General features: G+C 48.0%; 2 protein-coding genes across 3 annotated transcripts in view; both read right to left on the bottom strand.

Moving 5' to 3' along the window:
* Positions 1–12,536, bottom strand: part of dnajc9 (DnaJ (Hsp40) homolog, subfamily C, member 9) — a 217,781-nt gene that overhangs the window by 122,904 nt on the left and 82,341 nt on the right. The gene's annotated exons all lie outside the window — the stretch shown is intronic.
* The window catches only part of kcnh6b (potassium voltage-gated channel, subfamily H (eag-related), member 6b), a 28,302-nt gene that overhangs the window by 3,793 nt on the left and 11,973 nt on the right, over positions 1–12,536 (bottom strand). For both annotated transcript variants that reach the window (XM_056245814.1, XM_056245813.1), the window contains exons 5-9: positions 4,426–4,625; positions 4,062–4,314; positions 3,779–3,972; positions 829–925; positions 167–445 (exon numbers count right to left, since the gene is read on the bottom strand). In XM_056245814.1, coding sequence (XP_056101789.1) covers positions 167–445; positions 829–925; positions 3,779–3,972; positions 4,062–4,314; positions 4,426–4,625 — 1,023 coding nt within the window. The remainder of the gene's footprint in view (positions 1–166; positions 446–828; positions 926–3,778; positions 3,973–4,061; positions 4,315–4,425; positions 4,626–12,536) is intronic.

Consider the following 12,536-nt stretch of genomic DNA (forward strand, 5'->3'; position numbering starts at 1 on the left):
TGGAACTGGAAGTGCTAAAATGCTAACCCGTTTCCGGGTTTTGGCCTACAAATATATGTCATCTCTACAGCACTCTATGGTTTGGCTTCAGGACCCAGATTTGACATTTTTGTAATGCTGTATCCACACCTATAAGATATCAGTATAAAGTCCAATAAATACCCACCCAACTGCCCCATATCCATGCCAGGCTCTCTGCTGATCCCAGAGGCACCACTCGCTGGTATTAGTCTCACAACAGGAGAGGGGTAGTCCAGATGGTCTGCCTCAGAGGTATACAGCTCACAATGGCTGATGGGAGACTTGCTGAGGGTTTCACTGGACTGCGATGTGGAGCTTGCACAGCTGCACAGCTCCTCCCAGTGCATGTGAGCAGTTAGAGAATGGTGATGACCCAGCGCCGAACACGTCCGAGATGGGTAAGAGTCATTCTGGTCCATTCCATCTAGAGCAGCAAGACAAGAGCAAGAAAAAAAAAAGAAGAAGAAGAAGTGTACTTTCACAATCTATTTGCTGAATTTGTATTCATACAGACGTTTTTTTTTAGTTAGGTGATTAAAATATTTTTTTACACAATCTACAAAATTATTCTCGTCTTCTGACTTCTGTCGATAGTCAAATGTCTGGCTCTAAAATGAGGGTAGATCTGAATTGTTTAAATTATTAATTTATTATTTATTAATTCAATTATTCTGAAATATGTGAAGTTTTAGTTTGTTTGCTACAGTTAAAACATTTTTACTTTGTAAATGTAGACTTCTGGACACAACTTCACAATATTAAGTCTCAATGGGTATTTTAGTGTTTGTTTGTGAGTGCTCTACTCACCTGGCCGGTTGCGCCTGTCTATTGAGTTTTGTCGGTGTCGTATTCGGCTTGCATGGTAACCGCAGTCCAAATTTTCACTTTCCATCATCTGTTCAGCCTGATTACATACCAATTAAAACAATGATTACTGTACAGATACTGTTTTAGATTAATTTATATTATATTAATAATGTGTTATGCGTTGTGGAAAAAGTACACTTTAGCATACTTTTCAAAAGCGTAATTATTACAGAAATAATATACTATAAAAGAATAGACTTAAGTGCGAAATGAATGTGATGTTTTCGGAGATTTAACGTAATTGCATGTTAATTGTAATTAAATCAAAATGCTTTATAGTTTACATTTATATTAAATGCAATTTGCTGAACTATAGAGTGCTTTGACTAAATTACATCTTTATGGCCTGGTTTCACAGACAAGGCTTCGATTAAAAAACATTACTGATGTGCATCTTGAGACAAAACAGTGTCCCTGAGATATTTTAAGACATGCCAGTGCAAGTTGCTTTCAGTTAAAACAGTTAAAACATGCATTTTAGTCTGGGACTAGCTTAAGCCTTGTCTGTGAAACCAGCATGTAATTTACTTCTATTGGCTTTGAAATATGGTAATGTAATCTCTATTGAAACTTAGTATTGTATGTCATGTATTTAAATATATTTGTAATTGCACATTTGTAATGAAGTTGCAATGTAACACATTTAAAATATATTAACTTAAAAAGTTTAATCAAATAAAACACTAAAAGATTATTAACACATGACTTAAAAGTGAGCTAAAAATACAGTCATGAAAGTAGTGTACTCTTAAGTAAACATGCACATTCAGTATTATAACACGCACTTCTTTTTCACAAGTCATATAAAATAATTAAAATAATTGTGCTTATTATTTCTGTCATAATAATGACTTAGAATCCACACAAACTGTAAAGAAATTGTTTAGAAAATTGGTTTGAATCCATCCTATAGTCTCAATTTATTCATTCTTAAAGGAACACTCCGACTTTTTGGGACTTTAGCCTATTCACCTTATCCCCCAGAGAAAAGTCCATACATACCTTTTTCATCTCCGTGCGTGCTATAAGTCTGTTTGACGCACCCACCGCTAGCCTAGCTTAGCACAAAGACTGGATGTAAATGGTTGCAGCTAGCATACTAATCCAAATAAGTGACAAAATAACGCAAACATTTTTCTATTTACATGTTGTGATTTGTATAGTCACAGAGTGTACAAAAAACAAAGTCACATGAGACAGACATATTTTAACCGTATAAATACTGGGAACTATATTCTCTGAAGGCGAAGCACTGCTACTTGGGCGGAGTGATAACCGCAGCACCTGAGACACGCCGTGGTGAGGAGCAGAGAGTGCGTCTCAGGTGCTGCGGTTATCACTCCGCCCAAGTAGCAGTGCTTCGCCTTCAAAGAATATAGTCGCCTTCAGAGAATATAGTTCCCAGTATTTATACGGTTAAAATATGTCTGTGTCTCATGTGACTTTGTTTTTTGTACACTCTGTGACTATACAAATCACAACATGCAAATAGAAAAATGTTTGCGTTATTTTGTCACTTATTTGGATTAGTATGCTAGCTGCAACCATTTACATCCAGTCTTTGTGCTAAGCTAGGCTAGCGGTGGGTGCGTCAAACAGACTTATAGCACGCACGGAGATGAAAAAGGTATGTATGGACTTTTCTAACTCTGGGGGATAAGGTGAATAGGGTAAAGTCCCAAAAAGTCGGAGTGTTCCTTTAAAGCTGCTGTAGGTAACTTTTGAAAACATGTATTTGCTAAAACTGTCATTATGTCCTGACAGTAGAATATGAGACAGATAATCTGTGTAAAAATCAAGCTCCTCTGGCTCCTCCCAGTGGTCCTATTGCCATTTGCAAGAAATACACGCTCCCGGTCAGAAACAACCAATCAGAGCCAGGAGGAATGTCTTAGCAGTGTCAATCACGCTCGTGTACGCGCTGATCACACCCCTCTCTTGCACAGCGCGTTGCGCGAGCCGTCGTTCAAACTCAAGATTGCCGGCGTGCTGCAGCTGTGCTTATGACGGAGAAACAACCTAAACTGCCAATTCTCGAGTGACACCTGCTCATAAAACAAAGAGGTAAAAGGAAAAAGACTGATGACGATAAACAAGCGAAAAAGAAAGAATTACACAGAGCCCATTGACTCGGTGTCAAAACTCTAGCCGCATAACATGTAGATAAAATGTCACGCACTCTGCTAAGCAACAATTGAAACCTGCTAATTCACTGGCTTGTCATGTTACTGAAATAATGTACTAGCACACCTTATCTAGCATTATATATCGCTAGAATAATTACTTAAATACTGTAAGGTTAGTTACCGTTATATTAACGTTATCTTACTAGCTATTTATAACTTATAGAAAGAGTGCAACGTTATAAAGTTACATGTAGGCTATTGCAAAATACATAATGATTTGAGGACCAAGTTTGTAGTCAAAGTATGGGCAGGCCATAGTCAATGTAAAGCATATTATTGACGTTTAGTCCCTATTAGTGAATGTGCCATTTAACTTTTTATCCGCTGTTATCGGTGGCCCTGTTTACTAGCCTGCGCGTTCACGACAGGCTCCGCTGTGGAGGACGAGCTGTGGAGGGAGGGCTGTAGCGCAGCAGAGAGCAAGGGGGTGGGACCTGTAAGTTGTGCTTGTTCAAATTTTCAGGCTAAGTCAACGTTTTCTCAAAACTCCCTACTGCAGCTTTAACTGTGAATGCTAGATTTATCAATGTTTTTAATAATATATATTTACTTTTGTGAGGAGTTTATTTTATTAACATTCATTAATCCAATGAATAATTATTTCCTTTGAAGATAAATGTTTATGCTTTGTCTTTTTTTACCTCAGTACTCAATAACCAGTGAGGGGTATGTATAAATGTGTTTGGGACGTTGAGTTTACACACGTCTCGTAGGTTAAAGGTGATTTCTAGTTTCCTCCAAAAGCTCTCTCCAAAAGCAGGGTACATGTCCAGCACCTCTATAAGGTCGTCTCTTTGGATACGGTGAAGGTCACAGTAGGTAAGTGCAGTAACATCAGCATTACAGCGACCAGGATCTGCATAAAGATTTATGGGCTCGCCAAAGACGTCGTTCTTTCCTGTACATGAAACAGGAAGTAGTTTTTATTATGTCTCAAACCACCAATGGATCAGAAAGCTGTTTGCTCAGGTGTAATATTAATCTCACCCAGTATGGCCAGCACAGTGTTATGTTGCGACACTTGAATGGAACCCCGGGAGATGAAGTGGAGAGCTTTGAGCATGTCGCCGTGATGATAGAGGGTGTCTCCAGGTGGGGAGTGGGTGGTTTTGAAGCGCATGGCGAGAGCTCTCAGGCACGCTTTACTTGCCCCATGAAACGCTTTACAGCTCTGCAGCAGAGTACGATTCAGATGCAGGCAAATGTCAGCTTGCAAACACTCTGGAAAACCTCTCAGGACCTATAATTAGAAAATAAGCGGTATGATTGGGTTTTTATGATATAGATTCACCTATACAGGAGTAGACAACAATGATATTTGGGTTATTGATTCCAGCTCAGTATAACCTACTCCATTCATATTAATGCCATTGGTGTAGGACCAGGCATGTTGGAAATATTCCTCCAGTCTCTGCCTCAGATCTCCAGGTATCTGATGGAAGCGGATGAACTCTTTAACCCGCAGCAACTGGGTGTGATAGCGTGTTGTTCCAGAATAAAGCCTCTGAATTATTGCCGAGACATTCCCAAATATGCTGGCATACATGAGAGCTAAAACAAAAAGTCAATAGGAGAATATTTAGTCAACAGTGCCATTTTTTTTTTTACATTAAGCAAAGGTAAGTTCTAAAGGTGGAGTAAGCGATTTCTGAGAAATGCTGTTGAGAATTTAAATCAACACCCAACCCAAACAAACTATTTTGTGAATATTTGCTAGAAGATGTCTGTTATGTGTGTGTGTGCTGAAAAAAACATTGTTTATACATAGTCCTGGCTGTGAAAATAGGAGAAAAAAAGTGTATAGGACTGAACAAAACACTCTTGTAGCCAATTGACCGTTCGCAAAAGCCACGCCCCCTAGTTATTGTTGCTACGCCCGTCAAATAAATGGTCAAACACGACCAGCGCGACAGATTGCCATGACGGGAAGAGGTATACCCGTGCGTGTCAGTGACCTTTTTTGGAGCAATACCTCAGCGATATCCTCCAGATCGAGGCAAAAGGGGTTACAGTATGCATTGGAGGGATATATTCAAAACATAAAAATACGCAATGAAGGAGACACGACTACTATCGAGGCGAATGCTTATACCGGTCTCAAGCGAAATCCGAGAAACCCCATGACCTGTAACTTAGCGCTACCTCAAATGCAACCAGCACAGCCTTGAAGAAGATTTTATAAGCTGGTTCAGTGGCTAATTGTTTGGAGTTAGAAATATATAACTCGCGCTGCATATTTAGTAATTTTGCCTCAGATACAGGATTATTCGCTTTAACAAGCAGGTTGTTCATTACCACGGCAACCGCTTGCGTGTCATGCTGAATGCGATTTTCGTGTTTAAAAAGTAACTATACAGAAGAGACGGAAAGATGCAGATAACCATAACGTTATATTATTTAAGGTTATTTCTATTCGTTATGATATTGATATATGAACTGATGTTGTCAAGTAAGTTAAGCTTCATGCTTTCCCCGTTGCGAACGTGCACTCCTCTAAACTGTAACGTTAGTCTACGGGTGCTGCACTGCTGCTCATTTTCCCCTGAGAATATCATGTTAACAACAACCCTTTAGAAAACGTAATTCCTTTGTGGATCCTCTTGATCTGGTTTCTCCATGTTTCTTTGACTAATCTCAGTGTCTCAGTCTCACGCACGCTGCACGCGTGTTAACCATGTTCGACACATTTAACTGGGAGTGGGGCCGTCCACACTGTTTTATCCATTGTATGTAGGCACCGCTCACATTGTGTTCTCTTACGAGAGGTTCTCTCGTATTGCGTAAGCTAGCTTACGCTGCGGGAAAGATTCATCTTTGCTGAGAGTTTGAAGCCAAAAAATTATTTCATAATTTGTATCCATTGACAACGCAGTTCCTCTGCGGCAGACCTAGAGCAGGCTAGCTAGCAGCTCATTGGTTCGCTCAGAGAGAACTGCTTAAGCCTATGGGAGAGCGGGGCTGAACCCGCTTCCAATGAGAGGCGCCCGCGCGCTCATTGCGTCATGGCCCGCCAGAATGGGCGTGGCTATGGTGTATATAACAGTCTCTCCCAGGCTTATATGTTGATTCATTTCATCTTCAGCAAGCTGCACGCTTCTGCTGTCCTGAGAAAAGCCGTCGCCGTCGAGAAGGCATCACTCTAGCGAGCTCCCGGACCCTGAAGAAGCCGGCCGTCTTCGCCACCTTCAGCCGCCCTGCAAGCTAGCGCCATCCGACGACTGTATCCTTCTTCTTTTCTCTATATCTAAAAGAGCCGAGCGTCTTTTTAAAGATGTCTCGTTTTTCCTGCGGCTCTTGCCGCGCTCCTCTCGAGGACGGAGACCGCCATGTCATCTGCGCTCTCTGCCTGGGACTCGAGCACGCAGAACTAGCCCTCGCGGATGGAGGATGCGACTTCTGTGAGAGCCTGCCGTTCTCGACTGCGGCACGACTTCTGGCAGCAAAATCCGCTCCCGCGCCGCCTCCCTCTTCGCCGCGTAAGAAGAAACGCCGCTCCCAGAGGCCGCCGGAGCCCCCTGCGGAACCATGCGGGCCGCCGCCGCCGCTTCCCGCTTCCCGCTCTCCCTCCCCGCCCCTGCCGGACATACAGTTGCCGCCGAGTGGCCGCTCTGTCGCTTCCGATGACGCCGCGGAGGAGAAGGATTCCTGTTCACTGCTCGCGTCAGACAGTGAGGAATGGTCATCTCTCGGATCCACGAGAGAGTCTGCGGGGATCCGCGCCGGGATAGAGGAGGAACTAATGCGCCTCCTCTCACAGGCCGTCGAACGCCTCGGTCTCGAGTGGTCTCCTCCACCCGAGCAGGCCCCGAACCGGATGGACGGCAGCTTTTTTCATCGGCGCTCGACCCCCGCGTGCAACCGGGCCGCCCCATTCCTGCCTGAACTTCACACAGAGCTGACGAAGTCCTGGAATGCCCCGCTCTTGGCTAGAAACCGCTCCGATATATCCGCCTCGCTGCGCTCGGTGGACGGAGCCGCCGAAAAAGGTTACTCAGCCATGCCGCCCGTTGAGGACTTGGTCGCCGCACACCTCTGCCCGCCCTCTGCTAGATGGCGCTCTTCCCCCACGCTTCCTTCGAAAGCTTGCAGAGCGACCTCGAGCTTTCATGCTCGCGCCTACGCCGCCGCCGGTCAGGCCGCCGCAGCGCTACATTCTATGTCTGTCCTCCAAGTATTACAGAGCGATATTCTCCATGAGTGGGCCGAAAGCGGTAGAAACCCCTCCCCCGCTGTCACGGATCTGAGAAGTGCTACGGACCTCGCCCTTCGCGCCACTAAAGCCGCCGCACAAGCTCTGGGGAGATGCATGGCCAGCCTTTGTGTAGCCGAGAGACACTTATGGCTCACGCTCGCCGACATGGGAGATTCTGAGCGCGCCGCGTTTCTTAACGCGCCCCTCTCCCCGACGGGCCTTTTTGGATCTGCTGTCACGGGAATCGTCGATCGCTTTTCCGAGGTCCAGAAAGCCACTCAGGCCATGAATTTGTTTCTGCCCCGCCGCGCTAGCTCTTCCGCGGGCCGCTCTCGCGAGCCTCCTGCCAGAGCTCCACCACAGCGCCCCCCTCCGCAGACTCAAACAGCCCAGCGCAGACAGGGCGGCCGCCCTCGCTCTCGCTCTGACAGCCGCCGCAGACCGCCGCCCCCACGGGGCCCGCGACCCAAGATCACGCTGAAGCCTGATCATCAGAAGTCTGCCTAGCAAAGTTAAGAAAACGACGGTGCTCTCCCGCTGCGGCCGGACCGCCGTCAAAGCTTCGCCCTCTGCCAGTCCCCGTTGTTTCGCCGACTGCTGTAGTGTTGACCGCCACAAACAAGCCGGTGTCCCAGCCCGTTTGCGAGCGACAAAAAGCCGTTTTCACGGCTACCCGGAGAAATCTCAAAAAGAGAAAATATGCCAGTTGTGTAGAAAATGTGCCCACAATCATGTGCTCACCCATACACGCAAGCATAACATATCCCGTGTCTCTCTCAGAGCCCCATCACATGAAACGGGCACAGCCCGCTCTAATATCAGAGAACATAAACACGCCCACGAGCTCATGCGCGTGTCCCCTCTCTGCTCGCTCTGTTTCACGGCCCATAGACTCCTCTCTGAGTGCAAATCCCGTTGCCACACACATTCAAAGCGCGCCCACACACTGTGTCCAGCCCGCTATGTGCAGCAATCAGGGCGATATAGCCATTCGGCCACTAGCCGCATGCTCCAAAGCGTGGGAAGCCATTCCAGGCATTTCCCCGTGGGTGCTAAGCATTATAAAGAACGGCTATCTGCTACAGTTTCGCCGCCGCCCGCCTCGTGCGCGCGCTCGGCTCGAATCTACTGTCAGCCCGCTGGCCGCCGGCACGCTCCGCTCAGAAATTGCGACGCTGTTGCAAAAGGGCGCTATAGAGAGAGTCCCACCATCTATGACCGAGTCGGGGTTTTACGGCCGTTATTTTCTGGTTCCCAAGAAAGACGGCGGCCTCAGACCGATTTTAGATCTCAGGTTTCTGAACAAAGTGCTCATGAAGAGACCGTTCAAGATGCTCACTACCAGGAAACTCCTCGCGCAGGTGCGCCAGGGGGACTGGTTCATCTCTCTAGACCTGAAAGACGCCTATTTTCAGATCCAGATAAATCCCCGTCACAGGCCATTCTTACGTTTCGCCTTCGAGGGTCATGTTTATCAATACGCCGTTCTCCCGTTCGGCTTATCCCTGGCGCCCCGTACATTCACGAAGTGCTTGGATACGGCGCTCGCCCCCCTGCGGAGTCAGGGGCTGCGCATATTGAATTATCTGGACGACTGGCTGATTTTGGCCCAATCACAGACGGAGCTTCTGTCGCACCGCGCAGTTCTCCTCGACCATCTGAAAACGCTGGGCCTCTCTGTCAACTGGACAAAGAGCTCCCTTCAACCCAGTCAATCGATTTCCTTTCTAGGAATAGATTTGAACTCGGTCACGATGACGGCTCGCCTGTCTACACAGCGCGCGCGCAGTGTACAGCGACTGGCCGCCTCGTTTCAGATGGGCACCCGCACACCTCTGAAAACTTTTCAGAGGATGCTGGGTTACATGGCCTCAGCCTCCGCTGTGCTTCAGCTGGGCCTTCTGCACATGCGCCCGCTTCAGCTTTGGTTAAACAGCCGTGTACCCCACCGCGCGTGGAACACGGGCCGCCAGCTGATCAGAGTTACGCAGACATGTCTCACGGCGCTGCAGCCATGGACAGTAGCAGAATGGTTTCGGCAGGGCGTCACGATGGGGACCTTTTCCCGCCGAAAAGTCATCTCGACAGATGCATCCAACACGGGTTGGGGTGCAGTCTGCGAGGGCTCACCGGCCTTCGGCCATTGGTCGACACAGGAAAGCCCCTTACACATAAACTGTCTGGAAATGCTTGCGGTCGAGAACGCGCTCTCACGCTTCCTCCCGCTCATTCGGGGACACCACGTCCTGATCCGTTCGGACAACATGGCTGTGGTCTCCTATCTCAACCGTCAGGGCGGTGTCAGATCCAGGAATCTCTTCCTACTGACACACCGCATTTTAGTTTGGTCTCAGAGCCGCCTGCTCTCGCTCAGAGCGACGCATGTGCCGGGCCATCTGAACGACGGTCCAGACATACTGTCCAGGAACCTCATCTCCTCAGGAGAATGGTCCCTGAACACACAAACGGTCCAAATACTGTGGCGGCTATTCGGCAGAGCAGAGGTGGACCTCTTCGCGTCAGAAGAGAACGCTCACTGCCCAATATTTTTCTCAAGGAGCGAGGACGCGCTAGCCCAGGAATGGCCTCGCCGCCCGCTCTATGCATTCCCTCCGATCGCTCTGCTACCACAGGTAATTCAGAGGATCAGGGACACACGCCACTCGGTGCTCCTCATAGCCCCGCGTTGGGAGAGTCAGAATTGGGTTCCGGAGCTCACTCAGCTGTCACAGACAGCCCCGTGGCCCATCCCAGTCAGAGCAGATCTCCTCTCTCAAGCTCGCGGCACGATCTGGCACCCCCATCCACGGCGCTGGGCGCTACATGCATGGGTGATCAACGACTATTCGTCGATTTGCCAGAGGGAGTAAGAAACACTATCATACAGGCTAGAGCACCTTCCACGAGAAGGCTCTATGCGTCTAAATGGTCTGTGTTCTCAAAATGGTGCACCGACAAACATCTGGACCCACGGTCATGCGAGGTGCCGTCTTTGCTTGTTTTCCTTCAAGAGATGCTGGACAAGGGCAGGTCCCCCTCCACTCTCAAGGTTTACGTGGCAGCCGTCGCGGCGTTCTCTGAACCCCGACGCGCTCAGTCCCTGGGCAAAGACGAGTTAGTCATCCGCTTCCTCAGGGGAGCTAAGAGGATGAACCCTCCGCGCCCCCCTTCGGTTCCTATCTGGGATCTTTCTATAGTTCTCGAAGCTATGAAAGCACCCCCGTTCGAGCCGCTCGAGTCTGTGGACCTAAAATACCTCTCGCTCAAAACCGTTTTTCTGACGGCTCTGTCCTCAGTAAAACGCGTGGGGGATCTTCACGCGCTCTCATCCAGCGCCGCGTGTCTTGAGTTTGGACCGAATGATTCTGTTGTCATTCTCAAACCTAGACATGGCTATGTCCCGAAGGCGATTGGTACCCCGTTCAGGGCTCAGATTATTTCCCTATCGGCTCTGCCTTCATCCGATAGTGAGCGCGACGCCAATCTCCTCTGCCCGGTGCGGGCTCTGAGATTGTACACTACGCGCGCTGCCGCGTTCAGACGCGCTGAGCAGCTTTTCGTGTCGTTTGGGGGGCGCACCAAAGGTCTGGCCGCCTCTAAACAGACACTGTCTAGATGGATAGTAGACGCTATCGCCTCTGCTTACGCATCTAAATGCCTGCCCTGCCCTCTGGGCATCAGGGCGCACTCCACTAGAGGCATGGCCTCATCGTGGGCATGGTCCTGTGGAATTTCCATTCATGACATTTGTGTGGCCGCGGGATGGGCCTCCCCGTCCACTTTTGTCAGATTTTACAACTTGGAAGTTCCCGCCTTGCAGGCAAAATTACTAGCTGTCTAACGACCAGCTCCCTAAGAAGCTGCATTACTGGGAGTCCCTCACACAACCGGTTCGCCCCTTGTGCTCTCCTTAAATGCTTATGTATACACTTCTTGTGCCCGCTCTGCCGGCCTCATACATGCTTATGTATACACTTCATGTGCCCGCTCTGCCGGCCTCATACTACATTCACTCCACGTTAAAAATCCCCCGGTATCACCCTGGGATTCATGAGTGGATTCATAGCGCGCACGGCGTTGACCAGGTGTTCCCGCAGCGTAAGCTAGCTTACGCAATACGAGAGAACCTCTCGTAAGAGAACGAATCGGTTACCTAACGTAACCTCGGTTCTCTCTAGAAGAGGGAACGAGTATTGCGTTCCCGGCCGTGCTTGCGCAACTAGCGTTTCGCTTCACGCTGAAATAAATCAACATATAAGCCTGGGAGAGACTGTTATATACACCATAGCCACGCCCATTCTGGCGGGCCATGACGCAATGAGCGCGCGGGCGCCTCTCATTGGAAGCGGGTTCAGCCCCGCTCTCCCATAGGCTTAAGCAGTTCTCTCTGAGCGAACCAATGAGCTGCTAGCTAGCCTGCTCTAGGTCTGCGTTGTCAATGGATACAAATTATGAAATAATTTTTTGGCTTCAAACTCTCAGCAAAGATGAATCTTTCCCGCAGCGTAAGCTAGCTTACGCAATACTCGTTCCCTCTTCTAGAGAGAACCGAGGTTACGTTAGGTAACCGATTCGTTTTCGGCTTTGGAAACGGAAAGAACACAACTCCTCCAGACAATCTATCGGGGTACCTAGTGTCCGATTTACAAACGCCGTGGGCGCACCGCTTCACCATCTTGCTTGGAGTCAATGTTTGATGGACCTGCTCACATAGTAACGGTTGCTACGATGTGTGATTTGGACAATGGCCGTTTTGTGGGAGGGGCCTGCGAACGGTCAATTGTGCTCCTGATGGGGAAGGAGAAAGAGTGAGCAAGTGGGACATTTCTAAGGCTGTGTTTAAAGGGCCATTGAAATGTCTGAATGCGTTTTTGCCTTGAAAAATGTCAGCCGCGGGCAGTGGGATGTGGAAAACCGCAAGGTCTCGAGATGCGTCTTTTAAAATTTTAATCATTCGAATGATCCCTATACCCTATATAGTGGACTATGTGCCATTCACCATGTAAATAATAGTAAATGTGTGAACAAGTGATCAATTTTAGCTGAAACTTTAGTGTCTATTTGGGGGCGGGACGCTGTAGATTCTAGAGAGCATTTGATTGGACAGAAAATCTTCAAAACCATTGATCCATATTGGCGGAAGTGAGAGACTGTAAGTTTTGAATGCTTATATCTTCTAAATGCGAATTTTGTCATTGTTTTGGAGCACACTAGCTTATAGATAACAGTAAGACTAACATATTCATACCAAAAACCTTCAATTTTGATTT

This window comes from Rhinichthys klamathensis, unplaced genomic scaffold, assembly GCF_029890125.1.
Source record: "Rhinichthys klamathensis goyatoka isolate OS25496 unplaced genomic scaffold, OSU_Roscu_1.1 h1tg000035l_1, whole genome shotgun sequence".
NCBI lineage: Eukaryota > Metazoa > Chordata > Actinopteri > Cypriniformes > Leuciscidae > Rhinichthys > Rhinichthys klamathensis.